Source organism: Chenopodium album, chromosome 11 (genome assembly GCF_948465745.1).
Source record: "Chenopodium album chromosome 11, dcCheAlbu1.1, whole genome shotgun sequence".
Lineage (NCBI taxonomy): Eukaryota > Viridiplantae > Streptophyta > Magnoliopsida > Caryophyllales > Amaranthaceae > Chenopodium > Chenopodium album.
This window is the reverse complement of record NC_137844.1, coordinates 42250358-42271595: the sequence shown is the minus strand read 5'-3', so window position 1 is coordinate 42271595 and position 21238 is coordinate 42250358. Positions and strand designations below refer to the sequence as shown.

Here is a 21238-nt window from a genome sequence, read left to right as displayed (position 1 = left end):
TATATATATATAAGATCATGTGAGAACCTGAGTAAATAATGAGAACTAAAAACCAATCTCGGTCGTTGATCACTTGTTAAATGAAACTGAAACTATTTTATAAAGTTAAAATATTACAAAAATAGCATTATTAACACAGGAAGCATGTGAACTATCCAATTAACATATCTAAGAATTTAGATTAATTCCTAGCTCTCATTACAACTTGTACCTATATGTACATATGTATATTTCCTATTTTGAATGAGACGGAAAAGAAAACAGGACGAGGGAGATGAATGATGAATGATGAATGATGAATGATGACTTGATGAGTTTTAATCGAAGGGTAGCGCCCACCTGAGTAATTTAGAAGTGTTGAAATACGTGCCCTGTTTTCAGTCATTGTATAATCTTGGAAAGAAAAAGAATAGTTGTTCAAGTTGACTACTAAACAACCGTAATTGATAATGACATTGAATATTTCCATCTTCGTTGCTCAAGTAGATGGGATTTTGGATTGATGCTGGGCGGCTTTCTTATGGTAGATTGCTATTTTTTCCATTTTCTACTTTGGACTTCCACCACTTATTTAAAGGCGAAAAAGTGCATTAAAGTTGCTTACTGCTTGCTTGTTTAGATTCGTGGTGGGCTCCGTCGCAAAAGAAAGCCCACGTATGCAGCGGTCTTGAATCCTTAATCCGTTTTTACAAGTGTTACAGTTACTAAATGCGACTGTTTTTAAAGTGTTACTCTTATATTTCTAATTTTGGCAAATAGCTAATTTCTCTGTTTCTTTATAATTGCAACACTTTTTTTCACGCTTGTCGATACATGATTTCAATCATTGTCATTAATTACCAATATGTGAAAATTATAAACATTTTAAATTAAAATAGTATAAATCGAGATGAATCTAACAAGATTTCACATGACTGTATTTTTGGTTAAGTATAACTCATCAAAGCTAGTTAAAGTAAGACACGTGAATAGTGTTTAAAAAACAAATGAAACATATTTTAATCTCCCTCTGTTTTATAATAATCGCAACACTTTCTTTTACATATGTTTAATAACTATTACACACTTTTTAATTTGTTAAGGAATCGCTAATATTTTATTAACTCTCTTTTCCACTAACTTCACTTGCATAATTATTTTTCTCTTCTTCCAACCCAATATACTACCTCTATATATATATAGAATTGAGATCATGTGAGAACCAAGGTGAATAATCTCAGCCATTGATCGCACTCCATCTAATGGTTCACATTGCACCCGCTCTCATTAATGGCATTCTCGTAATTTCGCCGTTTTCAAACTTTTTTCCAGTTTTTTTAACTTTTAAAACAATTACATTTACTTTAAGACTTATTTCATTTACTTTTACAAATTTTCATTTACTTTTGAGAAATGAAACTGGAAACTACTTTATAAAGTTAAAACATTACAAAAATGTCATTAATGACACGGAAAGCATGTGAGTCGTCCGATTAACATAATCTAAGGGCCTAGATTAGTTCCTATTTCTTATTTTAGCCTTGGTTCTCATTATATATATATATATATATATATATATATATATATATATATATATATATATATATATATATATATATATATATATATATATATATATATATATATATATATATTTCATTCCTCTCTCCTACTAGCAATTAAATAGATCTCCATAAATTATACTCTATATTATAAAAATCATCCTATGGTCTCAACATTATGAATTTCCTAAAGCATTGGCAAGGCATGCTATTGCAATTATTACGAAACGAAGTGAGTATTATTTTTATCTCTTCTTATGGTTTCGACCTAAATCTACTATAATTTTTATTTTATTTTTGTTTTTTCCCCTCTCTCATTCCTTACTTTTCAATAAAGTATAAAGTCCCATTTTTAAAAAATAATAATAATAATAATAAAATAAAATAAAGTCCTCCATTTTATTTTTCAAAAAAGTATAAACTCCACTATATATCTTATTTTAATACCCCAACTACCACACTTATCTCTAATGAATTATTAAGTTAAAACTAATTAAATTGCCTAAAATTATGTGTCGGTCAAATTATAACTCTTGGAAAAAAAAAGAGGGAGTATATAATAAGTATACACGTCTTTTTCCATATAATAAGAAAAAAAGGGGGGGTTGTTAAACAACGCTCTCATTTTACAAGGCACCACTCGCATTTTAATATGCACTTCCGTATTTACCCCTCGTAAATAAACACTCACGACGCTCACCACACTCATTTCTCATTTCTGAAATCGCAACTCTCTCGTAACTTCACTCTCATTTTCATCTCTCTAAAATTTATAAAAAAAATTAAAAAAAAAAGCCACAACATTGATCACAACAACAATAAAAATACTAATACTAATTACTCAATTAATCACAAAATTAATAATAATCATAATAAAAATTATAATAATAATACAAAGATTACAATAATAAATTTGATTAATTAATCAATTCAAAAAAAAAAAAATACATCCGCCCAAATAAGCGGATGTTTTATTTCAAATTTTTTTAAAAAAAAAAGTACGACGGCTTAGAGAATCCTCTGACGAAGCCTCTGGTGTTCGAACATTGTTGTCGTCCATCGTCCTAAACCCGTAGCTAATGCTTAATAATTTTATTTTTTTAAAAAAAAACTCGGATTTTTGGTGATGGATTGAATGTGGTGGGGTCGGATGTGGTGTCGGGAATTTTTTTACCACGTGGTAGTAAGTGGAGGGGTCGGGAATGATATTATACCATTATATACTACAACTTACACAAAGGGCAATATCGTCCTTCCATGTCAAAAAGGGAGTTGTGCCCTGTAAAATGGGAACGTTGTTTAGCAGTTCACAAAAAGAACACACAAAAAAATATGTTGTTAGCCTATTTTTTGTTGTATTAAAGGCTATGTGCTAGTGTGCATATAAACTTAATACTTCCTCCGTCCCAAAATAATTGTTACGGTTAAACTTAGTACATATGTTGATGCACTAGTTTGACCTTATTTTTATGTAATAAAATATTAATGAAAATTAATATAAAAAAAAGTTATATAATGAAATTTTATATTAATACCTACCTAACAATATATTTTATGATAAAATATGTTTTTATTATTGTAGACACCCAAATGTGTCTCCCCAAAACCAAACCCAGTGATGAATACCTTTCACGTCACTTGATTATCGAACGAGGTGAAAGTGTAAAAAGTCTAGTGATGATGATGTTTTTATTAAAATCTCTCTCTTTCTTATTTAACCTTCTAAATATTCTAGAAGATTAAAATCAATCCTAATAACTTTAGGAATGATAATTAATAGGCCCTCTTCTAGATTATTGGGCCGCATATAAAATTCATTTCGAGTCCAATTTAGTATTTAGGCCATAACTTCCTCATTATTCATCGGAATTGGGCTTATAATATATCGTTGGAAAACTCTTTTCAAGCCCAATCCAACTACACTATTATTTGACCCTTATCATGGACCAAACTAAATTGGACCGGCTATTTTCATAAATAGAGCATATAAAAAGAAATATTTTCATTCTTTTTAGTTCTAATAGTATTAGGGATTGATAATTATATTTTAAAGAGTTTTATTTAGAACAAAATAAAGTGTTTTATGATAAACCTGATTTTAATTTGATAAACACGGAATTTGCTGCTTAATCATATTAAGAAGAGGATTTCGTACAAAGCACGTTTTATCTTTTAATTAGCGCCAAACGACAATGTCTGTCGCCTGGCGCTAATCTTGTCGCCTGGCGAAAGATGTCAGTTTTATTCCGAATAGAACTTGATTTGTTTCCAAACTATTTTTCTATAAATAGGGGTCATATCTCCCCGTTTTCCATCATCAAGAATCAACAATTCACCATCATCTCTCTTTATTCTCTCTCTAAAAGCTAGAAGCTTTCTTCTCTCCTTCTTTCTCTAAACCTTCCCTTTTACAAAATTCCACATTCACAAGTTCTAGACACACCTAGCCAAGTTCGAAGTTGCCTTCGCCCTAGACGTGAAAAGTTGATAATTTCTGAGGGTTTGGTCCCTAATCTCTATTTCAATTATTTGATTTAATTGTTTGTTTATTGTTTTCCTTAAAGTTACTAACGCGTGTATTTTGTTATCAAAAAGAGATACGAGGCATCGAAGTAAGTAATTGCTTTAATTGTTATTTTGATCTAGAAATCATGTTTTGATTATTTTGATTCCTAGATCATGTTAGGATGCTTTTATTGATTTCTAATATCATGTATGATGCTTCATATTCTTTCTTTATATCATGTTAGTATCATGCTAGGGATAAAGCTTTGATCTTTAATGCTTAGTGACATGCTAGGGTTTGTTATTAATCTTGTTAGTATCATGCCTAGGATCTTGCTATTATTATTATGCTTTATTGAGATTATGATGTTGATGATTAGTTATTATGTTGCTTGATATATATATTGTTATTGCTTGATCACGCCTTCTCTTGCAGGTTTAAAGGAAATTTGTACTTGTAATCACGCTTAATAAGATGATTAATAATCTTGTTTAGGTTAACATGATTATAATTCAAGTGATCGCCAATAATAGTTTTGTTTGTGCATTAATATTCAACCAACATAGATAACACATGTTAGGGTTAATTTATTGGTTGTATGTTAGTCAGAAAGCGCACATGAATACGAGAAGAATAAAGTAGAGGCCTATTTTTAGGGCAGGTTCAATCTCTTTTAGGTTGAATTTGTACCTTCATCCCCGAATATCCAGTCATGGTTCCAGACCTATGGAGTTAACGATCTCCTGGATCGTTAAGGGGTGTAACCTTCACCCTGTGAACGGTTTACAAGTTCCTAAAACTTGTTGGCGACTTTTTTACTCTACCTTCCTTCCCTTTGGACGCCACTATGCTTAAGTGTATGATCACAGTGGGGCTCAAGTGTAGGATGCTTGAAATATTCCCTACACTTTTTTGGCGACTCCACTGGGGAGGATTTTTATTTTAATTCCTAAAATTTATGCATTCCATGGGCAACCCATCCAAAACAAACAATGAAAAGTAATCCCTTGAATATGAAGAGACCCAAGGCTAACAAGTTTTCCAAAGAAACAACTTTTTTTTTTTTTTTTTTTTTTGTGACAGAATCCGAGAAAACAAATTTAATTAAACCCTAGCATACTAAAGTACTAAACTAATAAAAGTAAAGAATACTTACACCTTCGATCTAAACTAATTAAGGGAAGAACCATTCTCAATTGCAGGATCCGGGTTTTGGCAAGAAAACCCTAAGCCTAATGTAACCAAAAGCCGTCAAAAATCGATATTTTGAAGTCCGTTTGATGGCAGCTTTAAGAGTAACCTTGGTCCATTGATTATGTTAACCCTTCTAAAAAAAAAAAAAAAAAAACTAGATGTTGGAGAAGAATTAAAGTTTTTATTTATTTATTTATGGGCGTGTTTGTTGTTTTCCTGTTTGGTTGTTACTATTGTCGAATTTGAACTACCTTTTTTTCCGTTTAATTTCCAAGAGTAGATGAGCTTTTCCTCTTCACATTGATACTAACAAGTAACAACTAGAAACTGGGAATTGATAGATTGTCGTTGCTCATGTTGTGGGCATCACTTGATTTGTGAGCAATTTACGCCAAAATATGCTTATGGAAAACGAAAATGAATAAACAAGTAAAGGTTAAGAGTCTCGTCGGAGTTGGGCTTAGCGGTGCCTGAGCTCTTAATACAACATTACTCATAAAAAATTTCTAGAATAACGTTGTTCCATATCGAGCCAGTATCAGTTTGAGTCAAAATTAAGTAGATCTAATTTCAAGTCCAATTCAAGTTCGAGTAGTATTATCTCAAGTTCTCAACTGAGGCAGTTTTATAGTTTTTACATATTTTTTATTTATTTATTTATTTTTATTTTTTTTACACCACCACCTAAAGTATTTCAGATTTACAGTACATGAAAAAAAAATATCATCGTATCATAATTCGTAAGTCTTAGCAGTAGATATCGCGTATTATTTTGACAGCAGTACCAAGAGTGAAGAATGTCAAGCATTTGATAGTAGTACTAATGTAAAGCAAGAAAACAGGCACGTACACAACCATTTCATATTGCTCACTGCTGCATGTCCTACAAAATTTTTGAGCTGCTTCAAATGGGAGTAAACAAATTACCATTCATTAGCACATCTACATCTACAATCAACTGTATAGCCTGAAACAGCAGAACTACACGAACCATGATTCAAGAAAGAGACCAGTAATTATTTGAACAAAAATGTATGATGTACATGTTCTCAAATTTTATTATAAAAGATGACCCAAAAAAAAAAAAAAAGGGAGACCACTTGACATATAGAGATATATAGTTATATACTACCTGTATAGCTTTTGAACTCAATCAACAGAAAAGATATCCCTCGTTTACAGATTGATACAAATCCATTGACCCTCAATCCTCATCGTTTCAAGGGTTCGGATAAATGAAATATCAAGAAGCTCTATTCCAATGCAACAGCCTCTTCTTCCTCATCATCCAACTCTTGTTCCACCCCCTTCACCTGAAAGTATCACAAACTCAACATCAAATCCAACATGAAGAAATATTACAACATTATGAGGACACTTCCGAGTTCCAACACAAATTCTATTCAGGAAATTTTGTCTAGAACTACCCTAAAGATAGGATCATTTGTGAACAACTACTTATTTTTTTTTTATTTGTTTAGAACTATCCGAAAGTTACAAAATGTTTGGATAGCACTACATATTAACGTTTTGCCGTCCAATTAAGACGTTATTGAGCCCACTTTTTCACTTTTCCCACTTAATTAACTACCCTAATTACCTTCTCTCTTCTCCCTAATTAACTTTCCCTCCATTCTCACTCAAAAAATCCAAGAGAACATACTCATTCAATTGAACACAAATTCTCAATTATTCATGTAATGTTTTACACTTTCCTTTTAATTCATTGTTTGTTGTATTTGTTTACAAGTTTTAATTGAACGAAATGAACATAATTAGGGTGTAAAATAGTGATTCGGATTAGGGTTTATGGGTTCAAAAAATTTGGGGGTTTTGATTTTTAGGGTTTAGGGATTCAATTGAGTTTTAGGTTTCGGTTATTTTATCTTTGAGATTGAATTCAATTGCATTTTAATTACTAATTGACCATTGTAATTGGTAGGATGTCTAATTGGCCATTGTAATTGATAGGATGTCTAAATTTGGGGGTTTTGATTTCTAGGGTTTAGGGGAAGCTAATTAGGAAGAAGAGAGAAGGTAATTAGGGGTGTTAATTAAGTGAGAAAAGTGAAAAAGTGGGCCCCATTAACGTTTTTTTGGACGGAAAACGTTATTGGGTAGTGCTACCCAAACTTTTCTTAATTTTTGGGTAGTTCTTAACAAATAAAACAAAAAAAAAAAAAAAAAAAAACGGGTAGTTGTTCACAAATGACCCATCTTTAGGGTAGTTCTAGACAAAATTTCCTTCTATTAATGAACATGTCACTAGTCACAACGCAATAAATCAAATTTTATCAGCAACATTTCAAAGCAAAGGATCTTTAATTTAATGGGTCGCTGAAATTCCCAACCATAGCCTCATGATCCGACACTAGAAAAAACCCCAACTCTTGACCATTCTTTTCCATTCCTTATATACATAAATAAACCTCTCTTTAAGGGTCAAAGCTAAACTGAACTGATTGGAATTGAACTGAATACAGCTGAAATGAATATTTTATGAGAAGGAAATTAGGAACTGAACTGAACTAATTGGAGCTGAATTGAACTGAAATTAAGCCGAAGTGAACAAGCCCTAATACTTCGTATTATGCTGGCATTATTGTTGAAATCATAAATGGACAAAGTAATTCTTGCAATGGCTGGAGCACAAGCGTGCAACAGATTATAATGAGACATTTGCACTCACCCCAAGACATAATGGGATCCATATCTTAGAAGCTATAAAGATAGTACACTAAAAAAAAAAAAAAATAAATAAAATAAAATAAAATTAAAAAGTGGATGAATTTGGCATGCATTCATTGACTGATATTTGAAGATAAGAGAGATGCAAAGCTACACCAAGATTTGAGATGAAGAACAGGACATAAATTTTGAAGCTCAATGAGGATCTATAAAGCCTCAAGCAAGTATTGATAGCTTAGTGTTACAGGATCAATAAGTCTTTTGGGTGCAAGGCTTTAAAGGACATCTTTGTATATGCTGTACTTTAAAAACTTAGAGGCACAATGATGGAGATACAATAAAAGTATAGATTTTCACTGATGGAAACAATCCCAACCATAACCCTTGATATAGAGAAATGATGTGGTGCTTCTAAAAATAGCAAAAGAGCATCTAAAGAAGTCCAGGATGGAGAAGTGCAATTCTGAAACACTTCTACTTCAAACTACTAAAAAGGAGCAGTGCAAGGATGGTGGATTTAAGAAGGCACGCCAGGAAGTTTAATAAAAGTATAGTGGATAGGTTGTTCAATCTTAAAATTACTAGATCGAATCTGCCCAGCAGACATCAAAAAAGAATTTTCTTGAAGATTGTGCAACATCCAAGTCAAATTTCTAATGAGGTAGTCGAGCATTTGAAGTTACTACATTTTCTGTTGGATCCCTATCAATCTAAGGATGATAAGTCACACACATAGAAACTGAGCCAATTTCATTTACACTAGATTATGAAGCATCTCAATGCCTGTCAAAGAAGCAAGATAGTACAGTCCAAAGTTATCAAGCTATAGCCATTGCAGAGAAACCTGCTTCCATGGAAAACAAGGCTTACAAGGTGAAGCCTTAACCTATATTGTACAAGTGAAGTTCAACTGTTGAAGTAGAAGAGGTCGAAAATTTTTAATGCAAGGGAGGGAACCAACTTGCAGATTATACTTTCATAGATTTGACCATGTAAAGACCTTATAAACAGAAATAAGAGTTCCAAGGAGAAGTGCTGAAATTTGGAACTCTGCTTGATATCTACAGCCAAATTTAGAAACAGATACTAGTCTATGTTATAGCTTATAATCCTTAGAGAAAGATATCAGAGTAGATGAAATTGTGTTGCATCAATTTGCAATTTCCCAAAAAATGAATATGTTGCGATTAAAAAAAAAAAATGAACGGTGGAAGTAATAAGCAAGCACAAACAGAGTAGGGTGAAGTCAATCAAAATGGCCAGAAATGGCAGGCTCACCTCAGGCACATAGTGCATTAGCATGTTCTCAATGCCAGATTTTAAAGTCACAGACGAACTAGGACAGCCACTGCATGCTCCCTGCATCTGCAGTTTGACTATTCCAGTTTCCCTGAAAAGAAACGAAGAAGTGTCATTTACAATAAATAAATAAAAAGTTAAACCAAAGAAAATAGTAACAGATTATATGCAGAGAACCAGAAACATACAGATCAAATCCTCTATACACAATGTCACCACCATCATCCTGCACTGCAGGCCGTATGCGAGTCTCCAATAGCTCTTTTATCATAGCAACAATTTCCGAATCATCCTGCAACATAAGTTAGTAATTATGAATCAAGGTGATTGCTGGATTACTCTCATTTCTCACCCACACACACGTATCCCCCCTCCCCCACAGGTTGCAACTATAAAGAATAAAGTTACCTTTAGACAGGGCTAGAAAATGCAGTACATAAATAGATTTAATTACGATAGCATTAACCAAAACCTCCAGCAAAAGACTTTGCGGTCTACTAACCTTGTTGTTAGTCTACATACATCTAAATCCCCCCCCCCCCCCCCCAAAAATAAAAAAAAAAACCAGCTACCACCCCACCCTAAGAAAGACCCTTTTATAAACATTTGGGTAACTTTTTAAATCACAGCATGACATAAATTAGAACAAATTATGCACACAATTCTATTAAGACCTCAATGGAAAAATAGAATTTGAGAAACTGGAAGGTACAAGCACTTACTTCATGGATAGCTGTGTCCTTGGAAGCTGCAGTGCTTTCATCCAGAAATAATGGCTGACCAGATGTATAGAAATCCATGATTGCAGCAAATATCTCCGGTTTCAGAATATCCCATGTAATATCATCAGACTTTGTTACTGTTACGAAGTCTGATCCAAAGAAGACTCGTGTAACTCCTGTAAAATGAGTAAGAGCTACGGTTACAAAAAAACACTATCACATGTCAAACAGTCAAAGAAGCAAAGCTTATTTCACTGTAATGGTTATCAAACAGAAAGCAAGAACGAACCAGAAAATTTGACTCCTTAGAGAGAAAGAGACTCCATCACTTTAAGGTCAACAACAATTCGTAAGAGACAAAGTTACCGAGAAATTTAAAAGACCCAAAGAGGCCATTAAATTCACCAGCATATATATGTAAAAAAGAATCCAAAGACAGGAGATTCATTCCCATAGAAAAACGATAACATTCATTTTTAAGAGATTATAAAACCCTTACAAGTCAATACAAGAAACCCTGTTATAAGCCTGTAAATCCTAACAAACAGAATCCTAAAATCTTACTAAAAGCTTCATATTAATAACAGTGACATTAAGAATAATAATTACAATAAATAAAAATACAAAGACAGTTTGGCTAAAAAATTGGATTTTCTAATATGATGCTTAATGAATTTAATGAATTTTTAACCTTTACAAAAACTTGGATAACTATGAAATATCTAACTAGACGAGAGCCTGGAGTTATACTCATAGGGAGGTTTCGGCCAATCTGCTCACAAGTGCCAAAAAAAAACAAGACTAATCGCTCTTGCAAAGGTAAAAGTTAAACCAGAGATCATAAAGTAAGGTCAACGACAACAGGAGCCAGCAGTGGCCAGTGGGTGATCATAGCCAAATTATCTGGCAACATTTATGAGATGTGCAGGATGTCATTCATCATGAAGGCAAGCTAAGAAAATCAAAATCCTCCAATGGATTTCATACCAAAAGCAGTAGGTGATTAATGCCACAGACAAGCCTTGACAATGAGAATTAGAATCTAAAGAAGACAGTTTTAAGCTTGAAAAGAAAAAGGGACCTAAACAGAAGCTTTATGACCCCACACTCTTTACTCATCAAACATCACCTCCAACTATGTTTTAAAAGGGTTCTACCGAGTATTGCTTCAGCTTAATCTTGAGCAGCAGAACATAGGGTTTAAAGATAAGATTCCAGCACTCTATTCGTTGCAGTCACTGAACTTAGCAGTTTTTGACAGGAAGCAATAGTGGCTTTGGAGCAGCTAAGTTGGATAATACTCTATATTGAGCTAATTACCCTAAATATAAAGTGACCAAACATCAACCATCAAGATTAACCACTTTAGCTATGGTTAGCCCTTAAATTAAACAAGGTGAAATAGTGATAAAAGGCTTGGGCGTTTGGCAGATTGATCGCCTGCAGCTGTTTGTAGGATTTTACAGGCATGTGTAAAAAATCGGCCACGACGTTATCATACTGTCTTCGTTTTCAAATTTACCACACCGATATATTCTGCATTGTATCAAACTTTAAAATAGACCAAGTAACTGATAATTTATGGTCTCGGCTGATATTTGGTGCTACCACTCTGACACATAGCTTTTAGATAATTTTATTGAACTTTCCTCTACTTGTTACTCTAAGGATGGCTTTAAACATTAATATATTCAGGAATATACTAGATTTTTGTTACTATGACAGTATCATTGGTTCTTAAATCATGATTTTATAAGTACAAACCACATGCATGTCGCAACAATTAAAATCGGGTTCGCGATAATTGTATCATCTCTGATAACCGCGACCCATTACCGCATTTCCTAACCATGTTTACAAGCCAAACACAATAATTGCTAAGTGGAAAATACTTGTATGATTCTCAAAACCATGGTTTGTATGACTGTATGTAGCAAGTATTCCCATTAAACTATTTGTGGGACATTCTTAAATACCAACCCAATGTAGTATTTTATGGAAATTCTACATGATGGCCTCGTGGTTTTGGAAAGTCCACTTGGAGACATCTTTTTATTTACTTTCTTAAATGGCCTCATGGTAATCAGGTAATGCATATATCATCAAGGTGTACTTATTGGTGTTTTTACGACTAACCCAGCCATATAATAAGTGATTTCTAACCTTGATTTTAAAATTACTAGTGTGCCGCTAGTTAGCACCCCATATTGACTAAACTTGCCCACGTAGCAACTCACGGCCAGTTTATAGTGGTCACCAAAGGCTAACTTTTATACCAATGTGGTTATTTGACCCCACATCCTTCTTCTCTAAGGTACCAATTGGAGTCTCTCGGTGTGGTAAGTGAATAGGCATCCTGCAAGATCATGGGATTTCTACCGATACAGCTTGTTAAGTATGTTTGGGTTGTGGGACTGTCTTCCAAAATGCAATTAACAATCCCAATAACCGATTTAGCTTAATCTTGAGTACAGAAAAATGGGGTTCAAAGATAAGATTTCCAGCACTCTATTCACTGCAGCCACTGAACTTTGAAGTTTTGGACAGGAAGCACAAGTGTCTTGAAGTTTTTGGAGCAGCTGAGTTAGATAATAATCTATATTAAACTGATTAAATTATAAATTGACTGAAGATCAACCATCAAAATTATCCACTTCAATTCTGGTTAGCCCATAACCAATCAAGGTAGAAGGGTGAAACGGTGGTAAAGGGTTTGGTAGATTGATCGCCTCCGGCTTTGTGTAGAATTTTACAAGTGAAACAAAAGAATCGCAAAGTGGAAAATGCTGACAGGATTCTCAAAACCCATGGCATGTTTGTAGAAGTACTCTCATTGAACTAGTTGTGCAACAGACCTAAATTCTAATCCAATGTGTAGCGTTTTTGGAAATTCACATAAGAGGCCTAGTGTTTTAGAAACACTTTTTTGAAAAACTTTCTTGACTAACCTCACGGTATAGAATATATCATTAAGGTGTCCTAATTGATGTTTTTACGACTAACCCAACCATATAATAAGTGATTTCTAACCTTAATCCTAAAAGTACTAGCCTACCATGTTGAATACAGCAACTCATGGCCCGTTCATGGCGACCACCACAGCAATGTATAAAAAGGCTCAAGGCGCACCAAGGCGTTTTGGAGTACCTTGCGCCTAAGGCGCGCCTCAGTGCGCCTTGGTGCGCCTCATTGAAGTGAGGCGCATATAATAAGAAACAAAAAAATCTGGAAAAAAACTCATTATGCGCCTCAGGCTGCGCCTTGGTGCGCCTCAAGCTGCGCCTTGGTGCGCCTTAGTGCGCCTAGGCACGCCTCGGTGCGCCTTAGCTGCGCCTCATTGAAGTCGCCTCGCCTAGACCATAAAAAGCGCATGCCCTCTAACGCCTTGCGCCTCAGCGCGCCTTAGGCGCGCTTTTTCAAACACTGCACCACAGGCCACTAGATACACCAGCAAGGCAGCAACAACTGACCAGCACAACCTTAATGCAGTTTTGCCTTGCCCGTCCGTACACACAGCCCGTCTCTCCCACCCACAATCAGTCATCTTTGTCCAAATCTACAGCCTTCCCACGCAGGCCAGCCTTTACCAGTTTACCTTGTTCCCTCTACTCCAACCACTATACAACAATTCTGCTGCCAACACAACAACGAAATCTACATCCCACAATTTTGCATTAGAAAATAAATAATAATAATAATAATAATAATAATAATAATAATAATAATAATAATAAATAAATAAAAACCCAACAAATGAAAACAATGCCTTGTACTCCAATTCAATCACACAATTGTAACTTCCAATTCCAAATTCAACTCCAAGCCAAAAATTAGGGTTAAGGTTTCTTGCCAAACAATTGAATTTTTGCTTTGAACTTAAATAAGTAATGTCAAGTGTATACATACTATAAGGTAGTATATATAAAATTTTCCTATAACATCATAACATAATACTAAATAATAATAATAATAATAATAATAATAATACGAAGTAATAATAATAATAATAATAATAATCCTAAAATTAACAAGCATACCATCAATCCCAAAAAGTGCTTTTGCTAAAGGTGAATTCATGGCAGTACGAGCATTCGGAAAGTCTGAACTCCCGATTTCCATTACTGGCTTGCCCGGATAAAACATCAAGGATGCCGGATTCGGAGTCGGCTGCGTTTGAATAAACATCCTCCTCCTTTGACCTGTTCAATAATTGAATTGATGTTAACAAAGCATAAATCATCAAACATTCTTCACATCATCATCATATCAAACTCATTTCCACAACAAACACCCATCAAACTCTTCACAACCAAACAAATAAACAAACAATCATATTAAAAAACAAATTATCCAATTTTTCAACATCACGATTTAGGGTTCTACAAAAATAATTGAATTGATGTTAACAAAGCATAAATCATCAAACATTCTTCACATCATCATCATATCAAATTCATTTCCATAACAAACACCCATCAAACTCTACAAATCATAATTACAACCAAACAAATAAACAATCATAATAAAAAACAAATTATCCTATTTATCAACATCACAATTTAGGGTTTTACAAAAATATCAAAATCTTACCTAGAAATGGCGCCCATGGCTTGGAAATCAAATAATTGTGAGGTAAATTTCTGAAATTAGAAGTGCATGAAGAATCAGAAACATGGAAATTAGATGAAGATGAGACTAGCGATCGAAAATACATGCATCGATTACGAAAAGGGTTTGAATTTAGGGCAATGAAAGATTGATGAGCTAATCTCAGATTCCGTAAGATTCTCATAACTAGTGTTCTTCCCTAAAAAGTAATGGAGGTTTTAAGGAAGGTTTCGAAGATTCAAAAAGAGGGTATGAACGAGGAAATTTAAGTTTATCAGGCCAAATGTTTATCAGCGGGTAAATTTGTCTTTTCTTGGGTGAGTTGGGGGTATTAAAGTAAAACTAAACATAGAACTTCATCTGATAACTAGAATAAACTTCAATGGAGGAAGTCGAGATTGTTGAGGATGCTAAATCGCTGACAGATTCAGTGGAGGAATTCGAGCTCGATAACAGCTTGGAGGACGGTCACCCTTATCCTTTGGGATTGACCACACCCTAAATTTCACCCCTTCTTATAGGGTTTTCGTTTGATTTGGCGGCGAAGTCGCCTAAATTTGTCGCCGATAGTGGTGGTTGTCGTCGGTGGAGAAGATTCAGACGAAAGAGGAAGAAGATGGTGTTCGTGGTTGTTGTCGGTGGAGGCGAAAGAGGAAGAAGATGGTGTTGGTGGTGGCTGTCGGTGGAGACGAAAAACGAAGGAGATGTGTTGGTGTTGGTGTTTGTTGTTGGTAGAGGTGAAATAGGAAGCTTCAATGGTGCGGTGCTTCCATGGGTAGGAAGAAAATGAAAGTAACTTGTTTCACTTGCAAAACGTAGAATGTAATATTAAATTGGAAAATTTGACAAGAATAAATCTACCTTTGTCTCTGTAGAATAAAATAATCCCAACTTTAATTATCAATAACTTAACGAAAAATATTGTGATGTGAGTCCGTTCCATTACGCGGCCCGCGCTCGGCCCGTATCTTTAAAGTTAAGCCCGTGCGCGGCCCGATCTTTAAATAACCGTGGTTTTTTTAAATAAAAAAACCCAAACCCAACGTCCCGCCTTTCTCCTTCTTCTTCTCACCCACGTTTTCTGCATTCTCACTCCATTTTCATCAGTTACACTCCGAATTAACTATCGGCTTAACTTCACGTTTCCGAATTATTCGCATCACTACTTCATTATCCATCTTTAATTTTATTTGTATGTATTTAATTTTTACTTCTTTTATATAAACCCTAACTTTCGTCATTTTCGACTCTATTAATGGCTGACATTCCGTCGATTAAAGATTCTTCTCCTTTAAAAGTTTATGTTAAACGAAGTAAACAAGCACGAAAACAGCAGAAGACAGTTGCAATGGCCGAAAGGTTTATTATATTTCGGTTATTTTTAGGTTATACTGTTTTTTTAAAAATCAATTTTTATAAGTTATTATTTCGTTCTGTAGGGTCGATTCAGAACCTCCATTGAAGAAGCGTGGTCCTAAACCTGGTTTTAAACGAAGTCGGCCTGTTAGGTGTGAAATTTTGTACTTGTGGTTTTATATAGAATCTTTTTTCTTTGGAAACATAACCATATCTGATTATTATATTGTAATTTGATAATAACAGGATTTACAATTAGTTTATCAGGAATTGTAATTTTTCTATCAGAAATTAGCTTATTCTTCTGTGATAAATCATACATATGCCAATTAGCTTGTCTTGAATTTGATTATTTTATTTTGATAACAGTTTATGTTTTCCAGGATTTAGGTTTTTTTGGTCAGAAATTAACTTCTTTTTATCAGTATTTAAATTATATCAGTAAGGAATAATATTTATTCAATCCGAAATAAGATTACTTTTATCAGTAATAAGATATATATGTGACACATTACATTAGTTAGGAATAATAATTTTTTCATCAGGAATAAGATTATTTTGGTCAGAAATGAGTTTATTTTTGTCAAGAAAAAGATATTTATGCTCAGAAATAAGATTATTAATTTCAGGAATAACATAATTATTATCATGAATAAGAATGTTTTATATAGCTCTCAATTTTAATGTCATTTTTTACTTTTCAATTTTTCAGTTCTCTTACTGAAGATGATATTTCAGACTTAGAGCTTGGTAATAAATCTGGTCTCAATCATCTTTGTCAAATTCTGGAAGATTTAAGTGATAAGCAAAAGAAGGATGTAACAGACATTGGTTTTGGTGGATTGCTTCATATGAATTTGAAGGATAATATTAGCCATCAGTTGTACGGTTATTTAGTAACTCATTATAATCCCAAGGCAAAAAATGTGATAGTTGGTAAAAAGGAACATGCTATTCATATTGATAGTTCTGGTATTGCTGATGTTTTGGGTATTCCTTATACTGATCTAGCTGTGAAAGAGATTTCAAAAAACAAGAAAGGATTTAATCCTGATGACAATTTGAAGTTAGAGTGGAGGAAGTTTTTGTGTTTGGATGTAGAAGATGAATCGGAAAAAGGAAATGACTCTGGAAGTAACAAGAAAAAAAAAAGAGGAAAACTGGTGATGAATCTGAAAAAGGTTTTCAAAGAGCAATTCAAACTAAGAAGAAGAAGACATATGTCAATTTTCTTACTTATCAAACATTGTTTGAGAAATATAGAGAGGGAGGTTATGAATTCAAGAGACTCTTTGTTATGTTTGCTATATCTAACTTTTTGGCTCCAATTGGTGACAAGTCCCCAAATTTTAACATTATCAAGTCTTTGGAAGATGTACGTTTCATAAAGACTTACAACTGGGCTGGTTATGTGATGGATTGGTTATGTGATTCAATAGCAGACTTTCAGGCTTTTGTTTTGAAGAAGAAAGCAGGACAAGTATTGAAAACTAAATCAAAACAAGTAAATGGTTGTCTGGTTGCATTTGTAATTGCTTTTTTTCAAAAGTTTGAGTTTGGGACCACTTTAGATAGGAAGCCATTTGTAATGAATTGGTCTTGTGAAAGTCTGAATGAGAGGATTAAAGCCGTTGCTGAAAATATCGATTACGGTACTGTGAAATTGTATCCTCAGACATTACCATTACAGTATGCTGGGAAAAGTGAACAGGAGCTTCTAAAATCTTTTCAGTTGGATAGCATTGAGTTTAAACTTGAAGATACTAGTGATGAAGATTCTGGAGAAAATAAGGAAGGTTAGGGTGTACAATCTGCTACCATTGATTTGAAAGTTGAAGATGACAAAGCTAGATATGTAATGTACAGGATTCCTAAAGAGTACCCCACTGATGATGAGATTGATAAAATGGACATTGATGTAAGTTTAAAATCTCATCTTTTTATTAATTTTGTAAAGTTTTTTCTTCAAGAATTCATACTGAATAAGCTGCTATTATGTACTAGCTCTTTTTGTTAGGAATTAAGTGATTAATATAGAATAGAATATAATATGAATGAGGATTAATTATAGTCAGATATTAGTTTAGTTTTATCAGGAGTAAGAAATTTAATATCAGGAAATAAATTATCTCAATCAGCATTAATATTGTCACTCAAAAATTAAATTACTTATATTAGGAATATGATAATTATGGTCAGGAATGAAATTATTTTAATCAGTAAAATAAGTTATATCACAATTAGGAACAACATTATTTCAGTCAGAAATTAGATTACTTTTATCAGAAATAACACAATGTTACTCAGGAATATGATAATATTAGTCAAGGATGAATTCTTTTAGTCAGGAATATGATAATGTTAGTCAGGAATAATATTGTTTTTTTCAGAAATTACATTACTTTTATCAGGAATTAGAATGTTGTAATGCCTTTGTAGGTAGGATATTTTATTATATTTTACTCATTCACTCTTTATTCTTTTTTTTTATTAGGCTGTGAAGAAGAAAATGATGAAACTTGGTCGTGATTTGAAGATCGTCTCAGAGAACCAAATTCACTTTGCTATTGACTTGAAGGATGAAGCAATAAAAACTTCACAAGAATCACAATCTCAAGGAGAAGATGATGTATATTCCAATCCTCAATTCTTAGCAAAAATTGATGAAATAGTGTTAGCTGCTATGCAGAGCAAAAAGTTGGCCACTGACTTGGATAATTTTGATCTTAAGCTTAAGACTGATGAAATTGTAAGTTTAATTACCATTATCATCATTTTATATATGAAATTAATTTAAGATTTATGTTTGACATTAATATTTATTTTACATATATAGGTGAATAATGTTATTGCTGATCTTAATTTGGAGAAAGACCAAAGTCAAGATATACATGAAAGAGATAATTTAGAGGGTTCTAATAAAGTAAAAGAATTCAATGTAGAAGAAGAAACTAATATACCTGAAAGTGGTATGCCTGAAGATATACCAGAGAAAAATACAGATGAAGGCAACTTCTTGACTGGTGTAGAAGCTGGTACTGTATATTCTGAACCTAGCACACCACCATCAGGAAATATGGTTAGCTCAGTTGGTCGGGAGGGTGTTCTTGGTTCTACAACCATGGTTGGTCATGAGTTGGTTACAGAATCATTAGAAACTTCAACATCACCTCCTAGAACACCAAGGAAAGCCAAGGGACTCAATGAAATTTATTCTACTGGTTTAAATGATAATCAGGCTAGAATTGTGCAAGAAGGTAAGAGTTTTTCCACGGGAGCTGACTCTATGCCAAAGTTTCAATTAATTACTCCTACTCCTCCTTCTCCTCAATCATCTTTACTACCATACCAAGAACAAAATGCTGAAGTTACTGAAGAAGAAGTTCCAGTAACTAATGAAAAAGAAAGAAAAATTGACAAGGATGATGACAGCACATCTAAGGTCTAATATCTGTATTTTATTTGAATTATTTATTAAAATAATTATTGTATTTAAATTTGATATTTTATATAAATAAATATATATATTTTTTATTTCTGTAATACATATGTTTTCAGGTTTTTACTAAATCTGATGATGTAATACATAGTAAAGTTACAGAAGAACATCATTTACCTATTGATGAGGTGCATCAGGTAATTTTTTATGTTATTTTTTTTCATGAATTAAAGTATTTTGGTCATAAATTAGATTTATTTAGTCATGAATAAAACTCATTTTATGATAAATTTGTTCGTTTCTTATTGTCAGGAATTAGATTTTTTTTTCATTTATTATATAAGTTTTGTCAGTAATTTAAATATTTTTTCCATTAATTAAAATATGCCTGAAAGCAATAGGGTTACAAATCAGATTAAATTTATCAGGAATAAGAATATCTTAGGCAGGTATTAGATAAGTTTGGGCAGGAATTAAAATATTTTTGTTAGGAACTAAATTATTTCAATCAGGAATAAAGTTATTCTTGTCATATATTAGAAGTTAACTTATTTTTAAAACTAATTATTATTTCTGATTAAAGTATTCTTATTACAATACGTTTTTTATCAGGAAAAAGATGTATTCATTCAGCTATTAGATTACCTATATCTGAAATAAGAATTTTTGATTCACGATTCATATTATATTTATATAGTTTATTATTGTTTGGATTTAGATTACTTTTGTTTGATTTTAATACATTTTATTTTTCTTCCAGAAAGGCCAGCCTAGAGATACAACTACAGTTTTAGATTTAATGAGAAGTAAATATGTTGCAAAGGAGTCTATTCTAAAGGAATCTGATCCAATTGCAGTTTTAGAATCTCCTACTTCTGGTAATGCTGAACCAATTTTAATAGATAAAACTCCTACTCCTCTTATTGCTGTTGATTTGTCTCAAGATGAGCTTATGGAAATAGGAACTCAGCCTCCTAAAACACACATTCAGTTAATTGATGTAGAGAAAATTCCTACTGGTGCAAATGATCCACCTGAAATTACCTTTATTGCTGCTGATACATATGCTGAAAAAAGGGTTGAGAGATGGCAATATTTAAGATATAAACAACGGTTGGAATTGCAGGCTAATTTGGAAGCAGCTGGTGATTCAGATTGGGTATATCCGCCTATTGATAAGATTCCGATTCAAAATCGAGAAATTCTTGTCTTTAGGAGTTTGTAGGAAAATAAGCCTCTGTATCTGAAAAATTTAGGTGAGCATGAAAGATACATGTGTGACTTCCTCTTTTTTAGGTAATATGACGAGGAGAAAGAGCTAGATCCTACAGGAGAAGATGAGGGAGTTAAGTTGCGAAACAACAGTCGGTATGTGGAAGATACTGGTACTGTTATATGTCAATTTGCCACCGAAGATATTTCCCAAAGCGATATTATTCTGGTAAAAGAGGAGTTCTGTTCACTGCGTCCCTCTGTCTGGGTTAATAGTGCTATTCATGATGCTTGGGCTTCTGTGTTGAATATTGAAGAGAGCAAAATAACTGACAGAGATATTTTTCAGTACAAAAGATTTGTTTTTCATACTGGAGTTGCTGTAAGTTTTTTTGTTTTTCTTCACTTATTATCATTTGAATTTTTATGTATATATCATAATATATTTTTTAATCTTTTGTATTGTAGGAGACTATACAGAGATATATAACAAAGAGAGAAAAATATAAAAAAGAAGTGAAGTACATCAAAGAACAGGAAAAAATTTTGAAATCTTTGGAAAATGATCTAGAAGAATATGCAAAGTTTAGGGATCAGTTGACAAAAATGGAGCTTGAGTTAGAATTGAAAAAACATGATCCTCATGATGTTTATGTTTCCATTGATAAGTGGG

The 21238-nt window shown here is 33.0% G+C and overlaps 1 protein-coding gene across 1 annotated transcript; it reads right to left on the bottom strand.

The window, feature by feature from the left end:
* Positions 1-6237: 6237 nt before the first annotated feature.
* Positions 6238-15342, bottom strand: LOC145568903 (nifU-like protein 5, mitochondrial). Its single transcript, XM_081628282.1, has 6 exons — positions 14541-15342; positions 13988-14149; positions 9951-10126; positions 9417-9520; positions 9208-9319; positions 6238-6554 (listed from the first exon to the last, which is right to left on the bottom strand). The coding sequence occupies exons 1-6, from the start codon at positions 14740-14742 to the stop codon at positions 6495-6497; spliced, it is 816 nt and encodes a 271-aa protein (XP_081484408.1). The 5' UTR covers positions 14743-15342; the 3' UTR covers positions 6238-6494.
* Between the last annotated feature and the right edge of the window lie 5896 nt (positions 15343-21238).